This window comes from Aphelocoma coerulescens, chromosome 4, assembly GCF_041296385.1.
Source record: "Aphelocoma coerulescens isolate FSJ_1873_10779 chromosome 4, UR_Acoe_1.0, whole genome shotgun sequence".
NCBI lineage: Eukaryota > Metazoa > Chordata > Aves > Passeriformes > Corvidae > Aphelocoma > Aphelocoma coerulescens.
Genome location: NC_091017.1, coordinates 13,758,436 through 13,783,934, shown reverse-complemented (window position 1 = coordinate 13,783,934; position 25,499 = coordinate 13,758,436). Strand labels below are relative to the sequence as shown.

Genomic DNA, 25,499 nt, shown 5'->3' with positions numbered 1-25,499 from the left:
ATAAGTATAAACAGAAATAAAAATTAATTTTCATGACTTAAATAAAGGATATTTTATTTTCTGACATTTTAGTCAGGACAAAACAGGTGTCATAGGTTGCTTTGAGATAAATCACTTGGTCCCAGTGTTTGGCTGCTCCATACTTTCGATATTGGCTTGAGCACTAAGCTGTTAGGAAAGGTACTGGCAAAACCCCTCACATCCTAAAGAGGACTGAGTATCACTTGTAGCCCTTCATCTTATTGAACCACGTTGTTGTTGAAAAGTCACTTTTACTAAGGGTAATACAGAGGTTAGGGTTAGGGTTCAGGTTAGGGTTTAGGGTTTAGGGTTTAGGGTTTAGGGTTTAGGGTTAGGGTTTAGGGTTAGGGTTAGGATTCACTCTCAACACTCTCTTTCTCTGAGTGTTAGTGAAATTATTATTTTCTCGTTAAAAGTTATCACACATTCACAGCACAGAAATGTGCATTATTGTCAAATCGTTCGTCTTTAGCTGGATGAAAACTGCTAGAAAACTCCTTTGTCCTCACTGTGACCCATATATCCTGAAATTGCTCACAGTTTAAAATGAGACCTGAAATATTCATGTGTCATTTAAATTATGCAAAATAATCTGCAGCAACCATAAAATCTTATGAATCTGAGAGACATTTTCCGTTATATGCCGGCAGGAGATGAGTGCAGCTTTTGTCCTTCAAAAAAAAAACCAAGAATAAAAAGACTGAAAAAGTCTTCGTGAGTTTGATTTCTTTCAAAAGTAGAACATGAGAAAAGTTGAATTTAAATGCTGTACAGGTGAGCTACACTTTGTGCTCTGATCATCTAGAGACAATGCAAATGGTAGCAGCAGGTACCCACAGCAGTTTTCAACTGGGTTTATGCCCACGTTTCTGAATGCCAGCGTAGATTTTCAGGCAAACAACCATCCTCCTCCTTAGAAGTTCCCTTAGTTTCTCCTCTGTGCTTACACCGTGGAATTGTTCTTGAGAGATTGGCTACTAAACCAAATACTTTGCACTTAGAACTTCAGTGCTACTTATATTATGCTTCTAAAAAGATTCTTCAACATTTTTGGGGAGCTATTTGTCTCATAACACATCTGCAACTGTATATCACAGCCTAATCTCTTGTAGTAACAGCATGTGGACTCTTCTCAAAATGGAAAAGGATATGGAAAAGAAGAGGAAAGACCTTTCAGGACATCTGAATACTGCCTTTTGCCATCATATTCGTAAGATCCTCTGAAGGGGGAGCTGCTGGTCAGAATGGGTAAGTAAAAGATACCACTGAATTTGGATTATACCTGACCTTGGTTGAATCAGTTGTTTTCTACAGACTAAACAAAAATTTGGTCCTAATTTATTTGGCACTTTGAGAATTTTTTTATTAAAGACTGGTAGCAAGAATGGCCAATCTTAGGATAAAATGTCCTCTTATTAGCATAAGCTCTACTTTGCAACAACTAAAACCTGAGTGTTATCATTATTCTCATCTCAATTCCAAAACACATCATTGCACCAGGTACTAGGAAGAAAACTATCCCAGTGAGAAAGACATGAAGAAAGAAACTTAAGTCTAAAATGCCATAGCATACCTCTCAAGCTAAATGGACTTTCAAATCAACAGCAGATAAGAATGAGAAATTTTGTAGCTGATTCTTATGATTCCAGACCTTAATGTAGCTATGTTATTTTATCATCTCCCCTTTGCATTGGTATCGCAATGCAAAATGAAATTCACATCATCTACTACAGAAAACTTTAAAATCAGGCCTCTTTAGAAGCCCAGAGAGTTGTAGTTTTGAACAACTAAATCGACCAAAATATACTTGAAAAGTCTAAGATAAGGCAAATTATGGTACAACCTCTCATTCTGAATAGAAGCAAGGGAACAGGCAAATGGAGTTCGTCGCTAACTGTGTGGAACAGGATAATGAGGTGAGAAACATCTCTTTTGTATGAAACAAAATGAGCATAACTGCAGGCGCAAAGCCGTAGTCCATTAAATAATACTGTGTTTGTCTGGAATTGTAATAAAACAAAATTAAAAAGTAAAATCATGTCGTTATCTGGTTAGTTTCTGTAGGAAATGGGAAGTCACAGCTACTTGTATGTAGCTAGGGATTTCTGGGGAACACAAACAACTGGTTAAATGACAGAAATTGCAGAGCAATTAAGGACAGAGAAGCAAAGAGTACAAATCATGCAAATCAAGGCTCTCTGCTGAAAAGTTTGCTTGAAAGTAAGACAAGGAGATGTGAAGAAAAGAATATTTAGGATTCAAGAGAGAGGGGAGATGCCTACACAAGAATTCAGCCATGTCAATGTCAACATAAAGGTTAGCAACTCCACTTTGCAAAGAGTGTTGTGGGACAGAAATCATCTGGTGCATTGTGTTATGTTGCAGGAGAAACAGCTGCATTTATAGCAGCCTTTTCTTTATAAGTTTAGTTGGAAGCTGTCTGATAGCATAGAAATGGGAAGTCACAGCTACTTGTATGTAGCTAGGGATTTCTGGGGAACACAAACAACTGGTTAAATGACAAAAATTGCAGAGCAATTAAGGACAGAGAAGCAAAGAGTACAAATCATGCAAATCAAGGCTCTCTGCTGAAAAGTTTGCTTGAAAGTAAGACAAGGAGATGTGAAGAAAAGAATATTTAGGATTCAAGAGAGAGGGGAGATGCCTACACAAGAATTCAGCCATGTCAATGTCAACATAAAGGTTAGCAACTCCACTTTGCAAAGAGTGTTGTGGGACAGAAATCATCTGGTGCATTGTGTTATGTTGCAGGAGAAACAGCTGCATTTATAGCAGCCTTTTCTTTATAAGTTTAGTTGGAAGCTGTCTGATAGCATAGAAAAGAGAATTGCATGAAAAATATTTTTTTAATATAAACTGCACATTTTTTATAACTAACAGAATTCATCAAAATAACAGTTATTTCTGTACCTGCGTTCCTTAAATACATACAAATGGCACTGTGAGGTCTTTTTCTTCCTCAACTGCTGCCCAACCTCCCCAGAATCTCTGTTAGAAACTACTGGGGGATTTTGATTGTAGTCAGTCCAACAAAATTCCACATTCTCTCTGAAAGGACTTAATGAATCACCTGTCTTGAGGTGAAGTGAAACTTCTAGATTGTATTTAGAGGGAGAGCTAATAACTTCATTCAGGAAAGTATTATTTCTTGGCTTAGGAAACCACCATTGAATGCTGTGAAAGAACAGTGATTCACAAGTCTGTGCTGGACACTGATGTGGTGTCACTCCACTACCCTGCCTGTGATTCAGTGACCAGACAAAATGCCTAGGCAGGAGAATCTCAAGAAATTGTAGAATGACCAATGGAAGAGACTTTGTTTGTTATCCTCACTTGGGAGCTAGGGAACAGAAAATAAAACATCCATTTCTCCTTGGTGCCAATAATGAAAATTGTATTTTTTGTAAGTTTTGGAATGGTTGTTTCATGGTTTTCCCCTTGTTCCCACTACCATCTGGAAAACTTGGAGACAGAACACATTTTCATTCAGCTTTGCAAAAAAGGTCTGATTCCAGCTTAGGCCAGGGATGTCAGAGGACTGAAGTCATTGGAACATGGACAGGAGAAAAATCCTTGCACTAGTGGCTCTTAGAATCACTGAAGCAAGACACCAGGTGAAACATACATCTTCTCACTCTTTTTAAAATTTGGTCTCATTTTTATGTTAGTTTGGTGGTTTATACTAAAACATGTCAGGGGAAAACTTTCATTCAGCAATCTCCTTAACAATGACCTTCTAGAACCACTGAAGAGCATCACAGCTCACAGACTGGCACTGAACAGGAGCTTCTTCAGTGCCCTGGGTACACTAAGGGTAAGGGGCTATTTGTGAGCCTATAGATTAATATCTTCTTTGACTGCTTCCCTGCCAAGTTCCCAAGGACTAGCTACTTACTAACTTTTCGTTTTTGGCCTCTTCAGGTATATGAAGATAACTCATAGTAAAGTGGCCAACAGACAGAGATTCTGTTACTCAGTAATTGTGGTAATGGAAGGCTGATCTGATTTCTGGGGAACTGACTGTGAACCTTGGTTCCTAAATTTCTGGTTATGTTGTAACTACTTGTCTGTTCTGCAGAGAGTGATACCTCTTTGAGCTGACCTCTGGAAACTGTTCTGAAACTTCTGACATGAGCAGAATGTGCTTAAGTTAGCTTTTGTGCAGTAGTTTTTAAGACTATTTTATAAACAATCTCTGTTAAAAACAAGCAAAAACATAGCTTATCTAGAAAAGCATCATATAGTTCAAGTCCTTAATGATTATTAAAGATTTAAAGGAAAAGAACCTGTAGAAAACAATCACAGAGTGCACAACAATACATTTTTTCTTAGTGGCTGGAATCCCCTCAGCTTTATTCCTAATAGTAGATTATTCTACTATGATTTATATTTTCAACTTATTTGCACTTTTTAATCCTTTTGAGAGGCCCAGTATAGATGTTACACCTGGCTGTATGTTACACCTGTTTTTAGATACTAAGCCTTATTGAGAAGGATGTTGACTTTTCATTTGCACCTTCATAGCTACACCATTCACTGTGTATAAACACAACAAACAGAATAAAATTATTAATTTAAGAGATGACAAAGTAATAGCAAAAATACCAGATGACTAAACTTATATATATCTTTAAAAGAGGTAGTGGTACAGCTGTATTTAAAAACGCTCACTGGCTTTGGAAGCAAACAGAATTTCTTCCAGAACATATGAGAATTACTTTAGGTTATCGTGAAGAGTGAAGGCTTTTAAATAGCTAAGTCACAACATCAGTATGACCAGAGGGCAAAACAAGCTTGCTTACTGATGGTCACACAATCCTGTGTCTGCCTCTTGCTACAAGAGTAATGGCTTTTTATATTCTTTTAAGAGCTGTTGAGGAAAATCTGTAGTCAAAACAACACTGGCTGAATTTGTATTTGAAATGCTCAGCATAAATAAAGACTTACTTGTTTGTGGTGCACTTGATTTTTCATAGCCTTGGAAGAGTAAATAACCTTAGGTTGACTCACATGTACTACTGGTAATCACTGTGGAAGAACTGGCATGCTCAAGACTGTGATTCATGACCTGCTCCCAATTTTCCATAGCCTTCACTGGTGACACTTGAGTTCCAAATTTTTCTCCAAAATCAGGGGGTCTTTATTTTCTTGCTTTTAATAAAAGCTAAGACTGATGCAATCACTCTGGCACTTTGCATAAATCCTACAAAGCTATTGGGTAATCAATAATTAACTCAAATTTGAGATGATTAATTCGTTCTGTGACTTCTGCAGAAAAACAACTGGAAAGCCAGCAGAAAAGATGAGAAAGACCGAGCATGGGACTCATTAACATAAGAATCATCAACCAATAGAAGAATTAATATGAATAAGAGAACTATGTGACTTGTAGCCAATGAACATTAATGCCTTTGTTCACTAAAATTTTATAAATAGTGAAAAGTTCTGATAGCCGTTGTTCTGGCTTTGTGGAGGTGCCATCCAGCCTCCATTTCTGGGCAGAACTGTAAATTAGTCAAATACCTCAGCTCTGTGTGTGGATCTGCCTCTTGCACAACCTGTTTTGGGACAACACCAAATGCTAATGACTTTGGGGTTATAAAAAGGTCACCTGGCCACAGTGCCTACTGGAAATGCAACTGCTACTGAGTCATCTAGGAGATGTGTGGGGAGCTCTGAAGAGTGATACAGAGGCTGGGCACTTTAAAGGACTTTCCCCCTGTACTAAACACCCTTGAGAATCAGGGGTTTTGGCCTCAAGTGTTGTAGAATAACAGCCAGATATAGGGATTAGGTCCAAGCAGAAAAGTTGGCTAGAACTTGCTGTGCCACAAATCAACTGAAAAATATGAATGTGAAAAAAACCCCAGACGTATTTATGATGTAATTCTGGTACAACTGAACAACAAGGAGTGGGAAAATCAAAGTAGAAAATCCAAGTGTAGGGATTTAATCTAAAATACTGGAGATGTTTCCAAGCCTTAAATTTGCTCTATTACTTACTTCTCATGTTGGGTTGCAAAATAACATTAAGAGCTTTGCTGAAATTTCCAAAAATGTCTTTGTTGCTATTCAGGAGGCCGGGGGTGGACAACCCAGAGTGCCACGACCTTCCTACAGAGAGTCTCTTCCAGAAGTGTGGCAAGCCTCCCTGGGTGATTTCAGCATTTCTCAGCTTCAAGTGATTCCAGCTCGTGTGATTCAGCTCTTTGTGAAACCATCCAAGGTGAACTCAGGGACAGAGAGACAGGAGCCTCGTATGGCAATTCCACAGAGGTGGCTTTTATTGTCCCGCAGCCTCTGTGAAGGGAAGGCCAGGGACAAAGACTCTCTCCCATCAGGGCTTGGGGACGGAGGTTATATGGGGAAGGCAGGGGGTGGGGTAGAAACCAACTAGCCAACTGGGTACAGGCTATTACCATATAGAAACAAGGCATGCTGGGGGTGGTTCACTTTCTCACCATGACCCAGAGGAAGGTTGCTTAACTCTGGGGAAAGTCTTTTTGCCCTCAGCCCTCACTCCTCCAAGGGAGTGCAGAGGGCTCTTGTGCTAAGGGCTCCCAGCCCTCCACATGTCACGTTAAGTGATTGTTACCTGTCTTTGCAGCTTGCTCAATGCTCCAGCAGAGTTTTGTGTTGGCCGTGCCGTCCCCAGCATCCTGCCTGCTGGACCATTACTCAGAAGAGAAGCACTGCATCTGGGTCAGGAAACTACATTTCAGGACCTACATGTGGGGGAAAAACATGCAAGTATAAAGCCACAGTAGATTTCTGAGTGTCTCTTAGCCCATCCTTAAGATCATTCAAAGCAGGAAGCTGCTGAAATTTCGTGACTAACTTTTCCAATTCCCCCGTACATATTCTAAATTAATGGAAAACACAAGACAGACTTTCTGAAAAGGTTACTTTTATTTAGATAATAGAATCCCATCTTTGATAAAGGGAGGGTCCCTGGAAAATGCATATTCTCAGCAAAGGATAATTTTTTGTGATTTCTCATGACAGTCATGGTGACTGTCTAACCAGCTCTTTTTGCCCTTTTTGTTACCTTTCTACAGATAACACAATACAATACAATTGGAATGTTTAACTTCTCTTTTATAAATGTTTTTCCCTAGATTTTTGTTCAAATCTTGCAAGGGTTGTGGTTGAAGAAACAAGCAAATTTTCGTTCAAGCAACTGGTTTTGTACTCATAGCAAGACCTCAAAGAGATACAGCAGAAAACAAAAGCATGTTGACAGAACAGTTTATTTGGACATTAATATTAGCATTTTTTTATAAAAGCAGTCCCAACATAATCTGCAAGAAAATCAGTTTGTGAAGGAGGCTGCCTACAGAAGCTGTAGGAGCTCCATCCTCAGAGATATTGAAAAATCAACCAAGCCTGGAGCAACCTGCTGTGATGTCAAAGTTAGCCCTGCTTTAGGTGGGAGGCTTGAAGAAGGGTCCTGTAGGTGCCTCTTCCCATGTGAATTATACAATGAAATTAGGCCTTGAATTAAAAGAAATGTGGTGGAAAATGGAAATAGGAAAATAAAGATGTGTGATTGCATAAGCACTGTCTTCATAGAAAATTAAGTATCGAGAATTTCAGAGATATGGGCTGAGAATAGTGTTGTTTCTGTAATGTGTAAAGGCACTCTTGCCAGTTTAGTAGCCCTTCAGCAGCTGGGTCTCAAACAATAAGACAGTTTCAGTTACCTTTGTTTTGGTCACAATGCACTTGTTGGAGCTGGAATTTCCTACACTGAGTCATTTACTCAGGCGAGTGATTTCTTTTAAGTCCCCTTAAGAGTAATTCACTCATTTCCAGAAACAAATTAGCAGAAAATATGCATTTCTTTCATATAAAGAAAATGTTTGTAAGTATTTAATTAAAGCTATGCTTTTTGGTAGTGTTTTCAAGTTTGGCAGCCTAGAAAACCTGCATAAACCTGGCCAAGTCCTGAGTGACTTAATTTATTTACATAATTGCAGAAGAGATTTTTTGGCACTTTGTAGATGGTCTCCAGCAGTCTCTCTGCGGGCATATTCCATCTCAGAGCTTCCAAGGCAAGCAGAACTTTTTGTATGTGTGTATATAGATATAAAAAAGGCTTTCTACAGGAACAGCATTGTGAAGGCTTAGGAACAGAAATCAGTGATGCTGCTGGTGCACAGCAGTGGAATTTGAGTTGTATGACTGGATGGAGAGCACAGAGAAGAATTAAGACATGGTGGAGGTGAAAGGAAGGAGAAAGGTTGAGTGTAGCAGAAGTAGAAGGATTTATGAACACTAAAGCATACTCTACTCAAGAACTTGAAACTCAATCCCATGCTCACTACCTTCCCATGAATTCATAATTATAAAAAGGTATTAAATCTTTATTCAAAGTATGATGTAATGATTTCCTTTTTCTTTTACAGAGTTTGTGAGCCAAACGGATTGTTTTCACTGAGTGGACTAAGCTCCTGGAAAACAAACAAACCAAAGAAAACCCCTGTATAAATGTCCTTGTTTGAAAAAAAGATGTATCGAAAAGGAGACACAAGATCACAGAAAGAAAACTTGGGTTCAATGACAAAGGCAGCAGGATGCAGCCCTGAGTCTTGTCCTTGCTTTCATCTCACCAACTCCCTGTGATTTGGGCAAGCTCCTTAACATAGATTTTTTCACAAGCAACAATAATTTTCTGAGTTCCCTCTTACAAGAAATCCTACCTTTTGGTTGCTTTGCATATCTGCCCCTAAGATGGGATGCTTCATGCTCCCCAAGTAAATATTTCTAGTTGCTATAGTCAGCTAGGTCAGATGCTAGCTCAGGTTTCTCCAGGGTAGATGCTACAGCTTGAAGAAAAAAGTGCCCTTGCAGAGCTCAGTTCAGATTGGCTGCGAGTCCTTACAGCTGCACAGGAACACACTGGGGGCTAAAGTGAACACAGACAATCCTAGAGAACACTGAACAATCAGTTAAAACAAAAATAAAAATTCATCTCCAGATATCACATACTGGGCCCAAAATACTTAGGTTCTTCCAATATTTTTGCATTTGTAGAGTGAAATTCCTCTTTTCTTATCCTTCAGAACTTTTGAGAAAAATTAACTAATCCATGATCAAGAAGAAACTGGATAATATACTGGTAAGCGGCATATATATACATATATATGTGTGTATATATATATATATATATATATATATATATATATATACATACAGACATAGATATATATATTCCAGCCAGTATAAAAATCACATGTCTTGTGGCCATGTAAGTAATTACTATAAGATAGTGTAGCTAAGGCTGTAGACATTTTTTTATTCAATAAAAATGGCGGAAAATAAAATAAAATTAGTGAAAGAAAGCTGTAAGCAATGAGGCAGCATACGTGAACCCCAATCTGATGACTTTGGCCATCACCAGCATCCAGTTTTGGTCTTTGCAGGACAGGTTTACCCTTGGAATTCCCAGGCTGAGAACAGGCACCAGTGCAATTCCAGGTGGGCTCCCAGTGCCACCCTCCTCCTATCCCCTCTGCTGCCCAGCCTCTCCACTGCACATGACAGCCCTGAGTACAACTGATCATAGTATCAGCATTAATTAAACCTCAGGAATGTGAAACACCAATTGACCTATTTACTCTGCCAAGAAGCAGCATAAAGAAAAACTCTAGTATTGGGGTGTCGCGGGTTGGGTTTGTTCCCGGGCGGAAACACCAATTTAGTGTAGTGGTTTGGTCTAAAATACTCATTACTGTTTATCTTCTGTGAGATAAGAATTAGGAGAAATGCAAAGCAGGCACCAACTTGAATGAATATAAAGAAGTTTATTAACAGACCTAAAAGAAGAAAAGAAAAAAAAATTATACCACCTTTAGAACTCTCCTCCTCCCCCCACCTTCCTCCCGTCTCCCACTGACAATGTAAAGACAACCCTTAAGATGTTCAGTCTGTTTACCACTTCCATAATAACCTGGTTCAGTCCATTTAGAAAGAGAAGTCTCTTTTTGCTCATGCTATGAAAACAGTATCACACCGAGACAGCCACCCACTTCCAAATATTGTTCAGTCCATTCAGGAAGAGGAGTCTCTCTGCTTGCGATGTGAGTCCCTTCCCCCGACTTGCAGCTTTTCCCGCAACTGCTTTCGAGGGCCCACTCTTGAAAGTTTTCTGGGGTACAATTTTAAGGTTGAGCTGTTCAGAAACAAAGAAAAACAGAGGCCCTTCTCCTTCCCTGGGAGCAAAGGGTCATCTTCATCTTTAAAACTATCTCTGGAAGCATCTCTAGGAATTGAGGTTTTTCTCCTTTCCTCTTTGGAGCAAAAAGTCCTCATCTGGTTCATCTGGTTCATCTCTCTCTGTCCAAACTTCTCATGAAATTACAGCTGCGTCAGCATCTGCCTATCTCAGCGCAGGTGCTTCTGCTTATGAGTTGAACACTCCACCCCCCATATCTTCATGAAATTACAACAGGATACTCTGATATATCATAGCTTCACAACAGACTTTCAGCTTTAAGCATCTCCTCTCTCTCTTCCCTCAGGTTTTCAGCTCTTCACAGCAATAAAAGGGTTAATCTCACCTCGGCCTTGCAGCTGGAATGTGACTTATCGCAGTTGGTCACCTGACCTCTGCCGGACAGAGGTGCCGCTTTGCTGAATCTCGGCCGCAGTGGAGGGGGGGGTTCCGAGCCGCTCCGGCTGCCCACGGCAAGGCAGTGGGGGGGGGTTCCACAGCTGGAACAGGCCCATGGCTCCAGGCTGGCCGTGGCCCGGCCCGGCCTGGCCCAAGCAGGGCCTGGCCGGGCCTGCTGGCCCCTGCACGGGGCCTGCAGCCACCTGTGCCAGCGCCGGAAACGAGAGAGAGCTTGGGGTGGGAGTTTGTCTATTCTTAAGTGTGTATCACAGAGGCGGTCACAACTTTAAGTGGCTTAAAGAATTGTCCATATTCAAACTGGCCAGCTGATAGGTTCTATCAGGTCCCAGAGGAAGCTGTAAGCACCCCTTAGCAAGGATATCCCTTCCGGGACTATGCTTGCTAACCTATGACATGGGGTTCCTCCCCACTGGCATGGGGTCCAGGGGGAGGGGACCCTGGAGTAGAGACACGGCCTACAAGCTTTCCCTACTCCCTGGTCAACCTCATTCCACATTGGTTGTTTTGTGTTCCCTGCCTGGGAAGGACCCTGCTGGTGCCATGATTGCAGAGTTTTTCGGCAGGACCCCAGCCATGTGGCTGGAAAATAAACCTCTCCAAAACATCTATCAAGAATCACTCCCTATTTCTTGTCCATGGGCCTCGCTGCCTATACATGTTGTAGAAATCCCCACCACAACACTCTAGGAACTACACCATTGCCGAACAAACTGTACTCGTTTTTCTGCCACAGGTTACAGTAGATGAACCTTCGAGAGCCACTGTGACTCCCACTCCTGTGTTCTTACAAGCACACTACAAACCCTTGGTTCTTATAGGTATGCCTCTTCTGTGTCTATTATTTTCATGGCATTCAGCCTGAGGTTAATATGACATTCAGCCCAAGGCTACTTGACTGTATGGCTTATACTAACAGATATAATCGGTTATTTTTGAGCAAGTGTGCTCATGTTGACAGCTTTTCCTCTTACAAGTAGGTTGATGGCAGTAACCAGCTGCAGCTTTCAGAAGTCAGGCACACAGACTTCCATAGAGTCCCGGCAAAACCTCTCCTTAGTTCTGGAAGGGCAGGTAAGGGTCCTACTTCCCCTTACAGGAAGACAGACAGCAGCTTTGTCATTGCCAGAATATATGCAGGCCCCACTGGTAGAAGTGCCATAACTCTTAATTAGCCAATGCAGCATCGAAAGAGTTCATGCCCAACTTTCTATCTTGTTGTTTATCAACCAACAAGAACCAATGTTAATAATATGTTAACAACATATTAACAGCTAAAATTCGTTTTAAGATGTGTGCAGTAAAACCTTGTCACTGTTGTTATTCTTTTACAAAAAATGGGTCTTCTACTGTACATGTTGTTCACAAGATCTTTAGCTCAACAACTGCATTGTCCAATTTGTATCTGCACAAACACAGTCTGTGGCAGATGGTGACCCGACATTGTCAATGAGATCAGGTCCTTTCTCCAGCAGAGACAATAAATTTTCCCACACTGTACTTATTTACAGCTTAAACTCTAGGGAAGAAAATTACCAACACCTGACATTCACAGCCTTCTGGCAGAGACTGCAGGGCATCATTTCTGACTATCAGTTTAGAATATGGTGATCCATCATAAACTGCACTCAGTAAATTTTCTTCTCTTAAATTATATCATCCTAATACATTTGATAAATTTTAGTCATGAGTGGGCTGGATTACCAACTTTGGTATAAGATTTTTTTAACTATCACAGAGTGATAGACCCATTTAGTCTACATGTATTTTTATAAAAGAGGCTTTTAAAAGCAGTTCCTTGGTGGGCAAAAAAACTCCATTAGCCATTTTTTGGTAAAGAATATTTAAGCATTAACACTAGAGTTAACTGGTAAACTATTAAACTGTTCAGTTGTAATTTATAGCAGCTGTATCAACAATGTCTGAATGATCACCCTATGCTGCTGCTAAGGGCATGCCTCATTTGTTATACCAGGAAATACTGCATGATAATTTGTAATGATGCACGTATCTGGTTACCTGCCTATAATAACTTACCAGCAGGGACAACAGCTTAATTATATAGTACATCTCCTGCTGACTTCCAAATGTTTCTGCTGTTTGTCACTAATTTCTAAGGGGAATAATAAATAAATAGGAATCAGTTTTCTTATTTTACAATAGTACATTAATTCATGAATGGAACACAGAAAGCTTTTATTAGATGCCAAGGTGCCTAAATTCTTTGTGCTCTCACCATGACATAAAAATCTAGCCCCAGCCACCCATAAATCCTGATAGATGATGGAGAACAGGCCCCTAGTTGTTTAAAGGATGTGGATGAAATCCTAGACCAGACTTCTCAGAGAGTTGTGCAGAATATTATCTCAAAGGTGACACTCAGCCCTGGCCAAATGGGATGGATCTCTGTTTACACTGATATAGTACAGGCAGCTTGCATGAAATGTCTTTCTCTTCTGGTCCTACCTTCAGGTTCATTCTGAGCATGGGATCTTGGGAACAGCAGTGGACCAGCAAGAGCAGAGGAACCTTCAGTGTGCAGGAACCTTCTCTGTTGGGCACAGAGGCAGTGATAAGGTAAATTGATCTGGGATTAATGATACGAAACCAGAACTCCTTTCCTCTGTGAAAGAATAATCTGTTTGTGTAGGTACCAGGGACCTCCAACATGGCTCTGTCCCATTAAACATCATCTCAAAAAGGAGTTCTGAGCATATATTCCCATGAGGAACTATTAATAGTGCTTTCCACAAGAGTTTGCTCTTTGCAGAGGCAAACTCTATCACCTTGTTTGTTAATATGTCAGCATTCATTCTTGGAATTAATTTCTGTCCTATCAAAACCTGTAAAATGGGAATCAGACACCTCAGCTGAGTGAGAAGATGTCTTTAAATTTGGGAACTGCTTAAAGAAAATGAGATTTTGCTTCATACATGTTTCTCTGAGAAATAAGTAGCTGATAATAAGTAACTGATAGTAGGGATTTCCTCCCTCCATTTCTAAGCAATTACTTCTAAAATACTTTTGAAAATTAGAAAAATTTTAGCATGCATAGAGAGCAAATGGACATGTTTGGGATGTTCTTGTTTTGCCTAACACTGTAGAGAATTGGGAATGTATTATAATAATGAGAATTGGCAGTGAATTACCATCCTGTATTAAAATAACCTTTAAAGTCACTATTTTCCATTATGAGTGTTTAAGTGCACAGAAAAGCCTCATAAAAACCAGGAATGCATGAGTATTCACTCTCCTGGGTTTTAGCTCCTACTGATAGTGCAGTGTTGAAATAGCATAGCAACAAGACTGAGTCATATAAAAAAGCAAGAGGAATAAAATCTGTACTTTTGTGCAGACTAACAAGTTTGTTCCAAAAACGGAGTATGGGCTGCTGTGCTTCCCTGATCCCTGCTGGCCTGCAGTGACCCACTCTATGCCACACACCACACTGTTTGGATAGAACAGAATGTCTCACAGTGAGCTGTTCCAGACTGCTTTGTTCCCTGCTGGCTGCACAAGCTGAACTCTCTGAGCACAGAGAAGAGAAACATTGTTCTGACAGAACCCTGAACCTGACATTGGCAGGTTTGTGTCAAATGTATCACTGTCCATGGCCTGAAAGACACTGCAATCTGAGAATGAACTTTTCACTTATAAGAAAAAATCTATTATATTATCTATACTGTCAAACTACTCCACATCAGCCTGTACCTCTGTTCCCTGTGACTCCTTTCAGTGAACACTTAGGCAGCCTTAGAATGGATCTGACCATAATCTTATTTTTCCCAGAGAATTCAAACATTCATAATGACAGCAAGACACAATGCATTCATAATGACATCGCGGAATTTTTTAGGTTGGAAAAGACCTTCAAGATCATTGAGTCCAGCCATCAATCTGAGCACCACACCTATGTGTCCTTTAAAAATCTTCAGTTTTGGTAACTCTACCACTTCCCTGGACAGCCTGTTCCAATGCTGGAGCACTCTTTCAGTGAAGAAATTTTTTGTAGTATGCAATCTAAACTTTTCCTGGCACAGTGTGAGGCTATTTCATCTTGTCTTATCACTTGTTACTTGGGGAAAAAATCAATCTCCACCTGGCTACAACCTCAATTCAGGGAGTTCTAGAGAGTGATAGGGTCATGCCCGAGCCTCCATTTCTCCAGACTAAATGTCTCCAGCTCCTTCAGCTGCTCCTCACAGATTTGTGCTCCAGACTCTTCTCCAGCTCCATTGCCCTTCTCTGGACACACTCCAGCACCTCAATGTCTTTCTTGTTGTGAGGGGCCCAGAACTGGACACAGCACTCAAGGTGTGGCCTCATCAGTGCTGAGTACAGAGGGACAATCACGGCCCTGGTCCTGCTGGCCACACTATTGCTGATCCAGGCCAGGATGCCATCGGCCTTCTTGGCCACCTGGGCATAGCTGGCTCATGTTCAGCTGCTGTTGACCAGCACCTCCAGGCAATTTTCCACTGGGCAGTCCTCCAGCCACTCTGCCCCGAGTTTGTAGCTTTGCATGGGGTTGAACTTCGGCACTTGGCCTTGTTGAAAGTCATACAGTTGTCCTTGGGCCCTTGATCCAGCCTGTCCAGATCTCTGCAGAGCCTTCCTACCCTTCAGGAGGTCAGCACTCCCACCCAGCTTGTGATCTGCAAACTGAGGGTGCACTTGACACCTTCATCCAGATCATTGATAAAGACACTGAACAAGGCTGGCCCCAGCACTGAACCCTGCGGAACACCACGGTGACTGGCTGCCAGCTGGATTTAACTCCATTCACCACCACTCTGGGCTTGGGTAACCAGCCAGTTTTTCACCCAGCAAAGGGTACACCAGTCCAACACATGACCATCCAGTTTCTCCGGAAGAGTGCTGTGGAGGGAAATCAGATAAGACAAGCAGGACTTGCCTTATGCCCTTGCTGACTGGGCCTGATCCTCTGGTTGTTCTGTAGTTGCCATGGGATAGCACTCAAGATGATCTGCTCCATGACCTTCCCCAGCAGCACAGTCAGGCTGACAGCCCTGGTCTCATTGCTGATGTATTCAAAGAAACGTTTTTCTGTGTCTTTTAGGGCAGTAGACAGATAAAGCTTCAGTTGGGCTTTGGCCCTCCTAATTTTCTTCCTGCTTAACCTCCTGTTTGTTGCTCATGTTGTGTGCGTTGGTGTAGAGGCACTTCAGTTGAGCTGTTGATTCCACCACCTCCTTGGGGAAAGAAGCTCTAATTCCTACACGACCATTCTCAGGTACTTCCATGGTTTCTAAAACATCACTGACCCTTGTGTCTTTGTTGCCATGTAGATCTCCATCCCTTACCTCTAGTGGAAGACAGAAAAAACTTGCTAGCACATAGTCACTCAGAAACTGGTGGGCTACCTTCAAGTTTGCCTCTAGTGAGCCTGGTTTTACCCCTCTCTCCATTTTAGTTTAAAGTTGTTTCGATAAGCCCTGCTAAGTTCTGTGCAAAGATGCTTTTCCTCCTTTGGGACAAGTGTATCCCATCCATTGCCAGCAGGTCTGGTGTTGAGTAGGCCAAATCATGATCAAAATCCCTACATTCTGCAGGTGACACCAGGCTTGGAGCCAGGTATGGGTCTGCTGGATTGTACCAGTCCTTCCCTGCAACTGGATGGATAGAAGAGAGCAACAGCTGTGCTCCTGACCCCTTAACAGTTACCCAAGGCCCTGGAGTCTCTTAATTGCCCTTGAACTTCTTGTTGCAACTTTATCACTGCCTACCTGAAGAAACAGAAAATGGATAATAATCGGAGGGCTGTGCCACAGGAGGACACTTCACATCTTTAACCCATGCCCCAGGAAGGAAGTCAACTTCCTGAAGAAGCATGCCTGATCTGCATATGGGCCTTTCTGTTCCCTTAGGAAAGGATCTTCTATGACATCAACCTGTCTTGTTTCTCTTTATGGAAGAAATTTTTGAGACAGGGTATAGACTGAATTAACCTCAGTGAGAGCTCCAAGCCAGATGGACCATCCTCCTTGTTATTGTTCCATTACAGTTGCAGAACCTCCCACCTAATGTGCCAGGTCACCAGGAGTTCTGGGGCAGTCACACGTGGGACATGCAGGAGCATGACAGCATTCCTCTATCCCTTCAGTCACTATGCTGAGCCAGGCAGAGAGAGGACCAGGAATCCCTTGTGTCATACAGGGCCGGTCTTGGGGTGCAATTCCAGCAGTTCATCTCTCTCGCACCCCTGGATATCCTCGTTCCTGGAACTCTGGCACAGGGTGTAATTCCCGCAATCTGTCTCTCTCACATTCCCGGATATCCCCATTCCCAGAGTGCTGGTTCTTGTACCAGGTGTTTCCTACTGCTGCCCTCTGGTGCGGGTGCAGAGCAGGGCACAGCTATAAAGTCATACTCTTAAGCTTAGAACAGCCCACTAGATGCCCAAATTTAACACCTCTAATGAGCTATAAATATTGTTTGTTTACACTATGTTGATCTATAATTCTCTCCTTCCAAGACAAAATAACCAAGCGTTACCTTTCCATTTAACTGGTACATGTCAAATAAACTGGTAACTGTAAATGGAAATAAACACAATCCTGAGAGAAAAAGGAAGGGCTGCACGATTTACTACTTGGAAAGTATAGCCAAACGTGTTGTGATAATTATCATCAGGAGTTTGTTCTGCAGCATCAGACTCTCTTAAAAGTAAGCTGCCTAAAAATACCTTCTGTATACAGAAGGAATCACAAGGTAGTAGTTATGCACAGGAATGGGGATTTCCTGTTAGACTTACACAGATATAATCTTGCAGATTTTGACAATACAATCCTTGACAAGTTTCTGTCCCACACATCTTTTCCCTCTTTTCCAACCTAAATGAATATGTGATTCCATGACTAGGTAGAAAGTGTTATTTTTAACAAGACTCATCAATGCATTTGTTTACTCTTGTTTACTACTGATTAAAACCTCCCTACTACACTGCTATCATGTACAGAAACTCTGTCACTGTTTTCAGTAGGATTCCACTGACTGCAGATTTTCTGTTCTCTGCCTGTATTTAATGCTCTTTCAACTATATACACTAGTATGTAAATAACTTTTCTCCTAGTTTTTTGTCTCTGTCCTTAGTGTGTTAACTAAGCTCAGAGCAGTAGCTTTGTTTTCTCCTCATTTTTGCTGTGTGAATTTGTTGCCAAACAATGACAAATTTTCAAGAGCTAGCACCAGTTTTCTCTATTTGCTGATTTCTCTAACGCAGCAGAAACAGAGAAACAGGATCCAAGTGCAAGGTTAAACACAATACGTAAACTGTGTCTTTTATAAGAAATCTTATGAGACAGTTTTTAAAAGTATTCAATAATTTGAAGCTAATCTCTAAGTTCCCTCATCTTTTTAATACAATAAAGAGAAAAGAAAAACAAGAGGATGTCAAAAGTTCTGAAATACTCACAAGTCTCAGAATGCTGAGCAGCACGTCGACACAGAAGTTAGGATAAGGTTTGCATGAGTGACAGCAGCAAATGCTCCACCCCCTCCTCCATTCTGTTTTACTTTCAGTTGTTGTATAAATAAATTTGAACCTGATAAGGTGGAAATTACTCTCATGACAGCAGACAGTAGGGATTTCCTGCTGCCATTTCCAAGCAACTTTCAAACTTGGGGAAAAAAAACCTAAACAAAACAACACAAAAAAACCCTGTGGGGAAATACATATGCCTACAATTTAGAAGGCAGGCAAGTGACTGCCAAACACGAAAGGCAGCTGACTGCTTGCTATCCAAAGTATGGACATTCCTGGACATTCCCTTTTACCATTCCCTAAAGGCAAGAAAGTTCATGTTTTGTGCCCTTGTTGCTGCACCTTGTAGCTTAAATGTAACCTCCCAGCCAGGGCTCAGCAGAGTTGTTTACCTTGGTAGCAGACACTGTAGCTGTGACTCCTCCTGTTTGCAGCCCAAACAGTGGTTTTTTTACTGGGGCAGCCACCTCCGGATGCAAAAAACAGTGGCCTTTCATGACAACACAAAGAAGCCGTGGAAGAGGGTTGTGAAGACAGAAAAGAGGCTTCCACATCTGGCTTGCTGTGGAACAACAGTGCAGAGAGATGGCATAGGCCAGCAGAAGGGGATCCTTATAAAGGAGCTGAAAAGAATAACCTGAAAATTGCATTGAAATCAGTAGTTTGGGATTTTTAGCTGTTAAGAAAAGTGAAAGTTTAGTGTCTATAATAATCACCGGGAATGGCAGCTGTAATCCTAAAGTCCTGCTTAGACACCTCATCATAAAAACTTTTCTTCTTTGAGATAAACTTGAATGTCTTGAAGATGAGACCGAGCAGCTCCCCAGGAGTACTGTCAGGTTTCCAGGAACCGTCACTTACCTATGTAAGGTTCATGCACTCAAGAGGCAGCAGTGTAAACAGTACTTGATCTCTGTGTAATCTTCTTTATGTCCTCATCTGTGCTGTTCTGGGTGCTGGTTGTTATTCTGTGCATGTCACACTAAAAGGTGGTAAAAATATTCTGCAGCTAAATGACAGGGTTTTAGGCATTACACTGTCTCCTTACTGAAGAAGAGATGAGTATGTGGAGTTGGGCATTTCCTTCTTGTTTCTCAGTGAAATACCATTTTTTCAGGAACACTACTTATAAAACAATACCAGTCAGTTCACTGTGCTGGCATATTCTCTTACAGAGAGATTCCAAAAATTTATTTATGAACATAAGTAAGATTTCCATATATTCAACAGCGGTTGTACAAGTGAGAGAAACAGGGCCTGGGACTGAATGTTTCCAGAGAGTAGTTACAGGTGGCTGCATGACAAATTCATTGCGTGGGACAGCTTGCTGCCATTTCTTAGCACCCCAGTGTCCTGAGGTCCAACATTTGGGTCCAGCATCCATTCTGCAGAGAAGGCACTGGAATGAAATGCCACCACATTAATTACCTCCTGCATGGGATCAGGTTTGCAGTCACTGCCACTGCAAAGAACTAAAAAATATACAGAACTCACAATTTCATGCTTGCCAGGGACTCTTGGCTCTCTCACATGATACCTTACCTGTGCCTCCAGAAAAGCAGCTACTTGCATTCCCTGTACTTTGTCTCAATGCAGGGTGTGATTGTCACTTTTTAAGCAGGTGTACAGACATGAGAGGTGAAATCTGCTTCACCTGGCAGCTGTTAGAGACCTGGGCAGGATTTAAAAGCAAAAATAAAAATACAGATTTTCCACAGCTAGTGACAGATTATAAAAAGAAGTACCGGCATTGCAGGAAAAACATCAGATTGAATAAATATTTAGTCCAAAGGAACATACCCATTCATTAACTGTCTTATGATCAGAGCACTTATTTTCAGACAAAATTGGTCATAAAGATCTGTTTCTTCAGTTCACTCCAGCTCAAAGAGTGAGAGTAAATGATATCAGGTGTACATGTGTACACGTATGTACTTGAACTTGGATCCCAAGGTCTCTCATATTTGCCACTGTTTCAATCTGAAAGAAAATGGAGTGTTTTCCATTTGTTTTTCTCTTTCATGTGATACCTTTGCTATGCTAAATTTGACAGAATTTTCTAAACTAGGAGAAATTTATAAGCAAACAGACAAAAACAAGCACCCAAGCTCTAGGTATTAAGTAATTATGTTAGAATAGGGGAAGAATAACTTGCTTACTTTTTTTTGAAAAATCACAGTTTCCTTTGAACACAGCAAAATGGAATCGTTACATATAGAGTGGATTTTTTTTTAGCTATCTCTCTGAGTGTTTGGGTTTTTTCCTTTTTTAAGCACGGTGTTTTGTTGGCATTTCTGAAGTTTAAAATATATTTCTAGCTTAATATAATAACTATTCCATTAAAATTACAGTAGTTGTATATAAAAGTAATGCATGTGTCAGTATGTACTATATTACAGTAGGGTGGCAATATCATCAGCACTCCTCAAAATTTAGTTCTCATTCATTTTCTTAATTACACAAAAATGTGCTCCCTAATTTTATAATTTTATAATCATTTACTTGCTACTAGCCATATCAGGGTGTTTATTTATAGCATAAATTATTCTCAGATTCTCTTAACAAGCAAAATACTCCTTTCTAATTTATGCAGGTTTCATTTATAGTGGACACATGCTGTTTGGCAAGATACTGGCAATTATTCTCACTAAAGAGCAGCTAAATTGTAATTCAGTGTTTTAAGTGCAGTAACAAAGAATGTGAATGCAAACAGTGAAGTGAAAACAAATGCATTACTGTCATTTTGGAAATAAAGCAGGAAAACTGAGAACTCAAACATGACCATCCTGATTTGAAGCAGTATCACCCAAGTGTTTTGTGCAGGTGTGTGACACTCAACAATAAGCTTGTGGTTCCTCTGCTCCTAGAAGTCTGTCCATATTCTCATGGAATTCCTTTGGAACTGGTGTTAGTTTTGTTGCTGAACACCAGGAGAGGAAGTATTACTACAGGAGCAGGAGTGAAGAAATGGGAGGGAAGAAGGCTTTTTCAGAGCAGTCTGTGTGATTGGGTGGGTACACAAACACCAGCAGTTCTAGCAAACACAGCCCCTTTAGGATGGCCCCAGCTGACTCAGCCCAAATCCAACTTCCTTTGCTAAATTTCTGAATGCTTAAAGAAGGGAATGCACTATGCTCTTCTCACCTACTGTCTCAGTATCAGTCATTTTAGTAAAAGGTCTTGAAATGGACGTCTTCACTGATAAGTTATCAGCTCTGATAAGACATTATGGTCTATAATGATTTTAATTTTCTTTAAATGAATTCCAAAAATTTTAGAGAAGCTGAACCCAAATATACAGGCACATGCAGAAGACAATAATTGCAATTTAAAATGTATCTCTTCCCAAGTACATTTTTTTTTTGTTATAGTGTTCCTGCTGTCTTTGAATTTTTGCTGCAGAGCTGAATTATGACACCATCAATTATCAACCCTATGAATTTCTGCATAGGAAAATGAAAGAACTGTTGTTTTCTTCCTCTAGGTGACAGAGTGGATATAAAGAGCTGATAAGAATGTACACCTCTGGCTCCCTCCACCATTGCCAGTGTTGCAGCCAGAGAAGGTAGTTCCAGGGGAAACAGCCTTCTGCCTCTAAGAAGTCACATCCCAGTCATCCCATCAGCATTCACCATTACTCCATGGCAGTTTAGCAAAGGTGAGCCTTGATTCTAGTGATAGGGGCCTTGATTCTAGTGATAGTGAGTGCCTTACTACTGAGAAGGACAGGACAGAGGGGAGCTTGTATGATGAGGGAGTCATGTAAATCTTTCTTTCAGATAAGGTAGGAAGGTTCATTTCTGGAAATTATGATCTTCATACACAGAACTGAATTTGGTACCTGTTCTGCACCAGTGCTGTAACCACACACACCAATATTCAGGACAGAAATAATTCTATGGAGGAATTACTGCTGTAACAGAACATGTAATGTACTAAACATGTTTACTAGTTGGGAATGTGTGCCCTCTGAAAATCTAGGCAACTTCTGCTTCATGGCTCATACAGGGCTATAATCTGTCTCTCTTTTTTTCATACTAAATCATAATGCTCCCTAAATTACAGACTCTTCAGATTGCTTATTAAAAACTGGCATTGCAAAACTACTATTTAATTTCTAGACACATCTGGAGAGACATTATTATTACGCCTTTCAGAAGCATGCCCAAAATTTCTGGCATGTTATAATTTACCAACTATTGCCACTAAGAATGAGCTATTCCTATTTAAAGAGACAGTGTTTCCAAGCAAAACCAGATCAATTGCTAAGTCAGCAAAAGCAAAACAAAGGGAAAGGCATTTAATGCATAAAATGTGTAGAAATGGGAAAAAAGTTAGCACAGAGAAATGTGCTTAGCTGGAGTTGTGTGAGGAGCATATAATTCTAAATGCCTGGTGGACAAGTTCTACTCTACTGAGACAAAATACTTGCAGTATTACAGCCTACAAGTTTTCCTAAGGAAGTTGCTCTTCAAATTGCACAATAGGAAAATTCTACATATAAAATAATTATATGAATTTAAAAAAAAGCTGGATAACATTCCAAAAGGAATGTCTTCACTGTAGAGGTTCTCTCAGATTACACTTGTGTTACTTCTCTCTCTGTTAATCAGCCTTGAGTGGAGTGGCCAGAGCACAAAGCTCTTGCAGTTCACACTCTCTGATGCAGGGAACTACATGCCAAATCCACAAAACTGTTGATGACTCTAATCCTTACATTCCGAGATAGTTCCCACAGGAACAGTTCTCTACTCAAGCGCTTCTTTGAAATTAGGTGCTGTCCTACTTGACCTCAGATGACTGGACACCTTCTGCACTGGGTACCTGGAGCCCAAAGCAGTGCCTTGGGGAAGCAGGCACGTTTCCCTGTTAGGTTGCAAATGCTGAACAGAGCAATGTCTAAATTAGCCAAGCAGCAGAGCTGGGAAGGGCCTTTTGAGGGTTTAAATGGCCTTGGTTGCACTGGTACTGCCTCCAACCAGGGTCTGTAGCTCAGCATCCTCCCCTGAAAGCAGTGCCTTTATGCACTATAAAGCACAGCATCCAAAACATGTGTCAGTCAATTATTTTCTTTTTTTTTTCTAAACAAGCATTTTGTAAGTGTTTCTCAGCAGAAATGCCAGAACAGTGAGTTGAAGAATCAAAATTTTACATTATAACAGTGAAACTGAGTCTCCTGGGAGAGGGAGGATGGATTCCTTTCCTCTCAGCTAACTATTTGTTAAAACATTTTCCCAAGATCTCTCAGTCTCAGTCCATGTAGACACCTCTCTGAGGTTAGCAGCCTGCTTTGTGGCTCACTTTGCCATTTGTAGTTGAAGCTTTAAGAAACACAGGAAAATTTGATCCTGACCCATATGATGATACAAGTAAGTCCTACTAGAAAGAAATAACATGAGAGAGATTGACAAACTGGAGAGATGAAAGAGGAATGCAACTGAGTAATGATGTGCATTCCATCAAGATAATTTTTTTTCCTCTTTAATACTAAAATAAAATAACCATGATATATGTATCAATTTTCTCATATTACTGTTTTATGGTTCCTTTATGCTGTAATACAACTGTCTCTTTAATGCTGAGAGCTTTTGTGACAAAAGTATAAAACACTTCTTGAAAAGTAAGTTCTGAATAAACAGAGAAAACAAGATATTTAGCTACCACGTGGACAGAATGTATTTTAAACCCTAAAAATTTAAGAGACTCTGCACAACATAGTGTATTTAGCCAAAAGGAAGGAAAGGTATTTCTCCAACTAGTTTAAATTAGGAGTCATACCAAATTCAAAGTTGTCTTTAGTTTTGTCACATTGCTTTCAGATTTCTAGGGTACATAAAGAGACTTTTTATATATTATGACACTTGTGGAATATTGAACTCCCGCCTCACCCCACAGGATCACTCCTTTACATAAAATATCAGTGTGCTTTCTGTAGGTAATCTTAACATGCGGCACACTATGTACAAAGAGTGAATGCTCTGGGAGCCAGCAAAATTTTGATGAGTTGATGAAAAGGTGGTAGTTTGAAATTTACCATCAATAATTGCTCATTTTTGATTTCAGACCTGGGTTTTACGATAGTTTATTGTCCTCAGACCAGTGATTTTCTGCTTCTTCTTACCTCTCCCCAGAGCACCTGTTATTCAGGAACAGCAGCTTCCTCTGAATGCTGTGCCTTTGCTTTCAGTGGGGCCACAAGGGACACAGAAATGTTCAACATGCACAGGAATTCCCCATTTTTAACCTCCCCTGCTCACTCTGAACTCTCGCACCCTCTGCCTTGTGACTGTCTAGGCTAGGTGACTGAAATTCATTCTAGGAAATCACGTAGCAAGGAGCAGGAGAAATGTACAGAGCATTTCCAGTCCTCTCTGTTTCCCTGATGATTTATCTGTGTGTACTTCATGTACCCCAAAACCAGACAAAGTGTTTATAGGCAGGCTCTCCAGTATCCACTGAACCCTGCTTGTCCAGTGAGCAGCTTCCGTGAATTGTCTATATGAATGTCCAAAATGGGGCTGGCTTGCAGGTGCAAACAGTGTTTACTAATACTGGTATGACTAGCTATCCCTGATATTGAGTCAAGATTATGAAGAGTTAAACTTTACCTAGGAGTTAGAAGCAATTTGTACTGATTGAACCAAAGGATAAGTTAATGAAGAGTTAGAAATTTAGCCAAGAAGTATATTGCTATTCACTATTGTGTACCTGTCTGAAACTTTGCTTACAGTAAATGAACCGTCATAAGGACAAAAGAAGCTGATAGAATTATAGCTAGCACCTAGATTGCATGATCAAATACAGGCAGGAGGTATGGACCATCTCCAGAAGGCTTGCCAAGGCTTGCCACAATAGAAGGTAGGAAGTTCATGGTGATGAAGAGATCCCTGACTTCATCTTTCAAGACCACTGACCCAAATCAAGAAAAGAATTGCGCACGTGCAAAGGACTAGTAACCTCATTTTAACAGGAAGAGGCAACGGGAGGTGCTGGAGGTATGTATATGATTAGTATGTAGCACTTTGTGAAATAAACAGTGGGCAAATAACCGTGTAAGGGGCTGGCACATCTCTAGGAGGCGACTCCCGTGCTGCCCACTCGCATAATAAACATACCACTTTCTAAGTTTATTTAGTTAGAGTTTTTGTCCGTGAATACCGGGTTTTTAACAGTTCAATATATTACTTGATGTTCTTGTTACTCTTCTATCGGCTTTGAAATCTGCTCCAGATTGTTCCAAATAGAGAAAAACAAAAGACAAACTTCTGGGCTTTGTCCTAGCATGGAGTGTAAAGCAGCAGCAGCCCTTTAAATTGCTGC

The 25,499-nt window shown here is 40.7% G+C and overlaps 2 protein-coding genes across 4 annotated transcripts in view; one reads left to right on the top strand and one right to left on the bottom strand.

The window, feature by feature from the left end:
* The window catches only part of INPP4B (inositol polyphosphate-4-phosphatase type II B), a 390,079-nt gene extending 388,881 nt beyond the window's left edge, over nucleotides 1-1,198 (top strand). Inside the window, exon 28 of the transcript XR_011150457.1 lies at nucleotides 1,134-1,198. The gene's annotated coding sequence lies outside the window, so the exon portion shown is untranslated. The remainder of the gene's footprint in view (nucleotides 1-1,133) is intronic.
* The window catches only part of IL15 (interleukin 15), a 32,326-nt gene extending 14,081 nt beyond the window's left edge, over nucleotides 1-18,245 (bottom strand). Inside the window, exons 1-2 of one of the 3 annotated variants that reach the window (XM_069012750.1) lie at nucleotides 18,111-18,245; nucleotides 6,638-6,767 (exon numbers count right to left, since the gene is read on the bottom strand). In XM_069012750.1, the coding sequence (XP_068868851.1) occupies nucleotides 6,638-6,700 (63 nt within the window). In that variant the 5' untranslated portion in view covers nucleotides 6,701-6,767; nucleotides 18,111-18,245. Of the gene's footprint in view, nucleotides 1-4,989; nucleotides 5,211-6,637; nucleotides 6,768-13,141; nucleotides 13,227-18,110 lie in introns of those variants that run through there. The other 2 variants (XM_069012752.1, XM_069012753.1) reach the window with 2 other exon arrangements.
* Nucleotides 18,246-25,499: the final 7,254 nt, after the last annotated feature.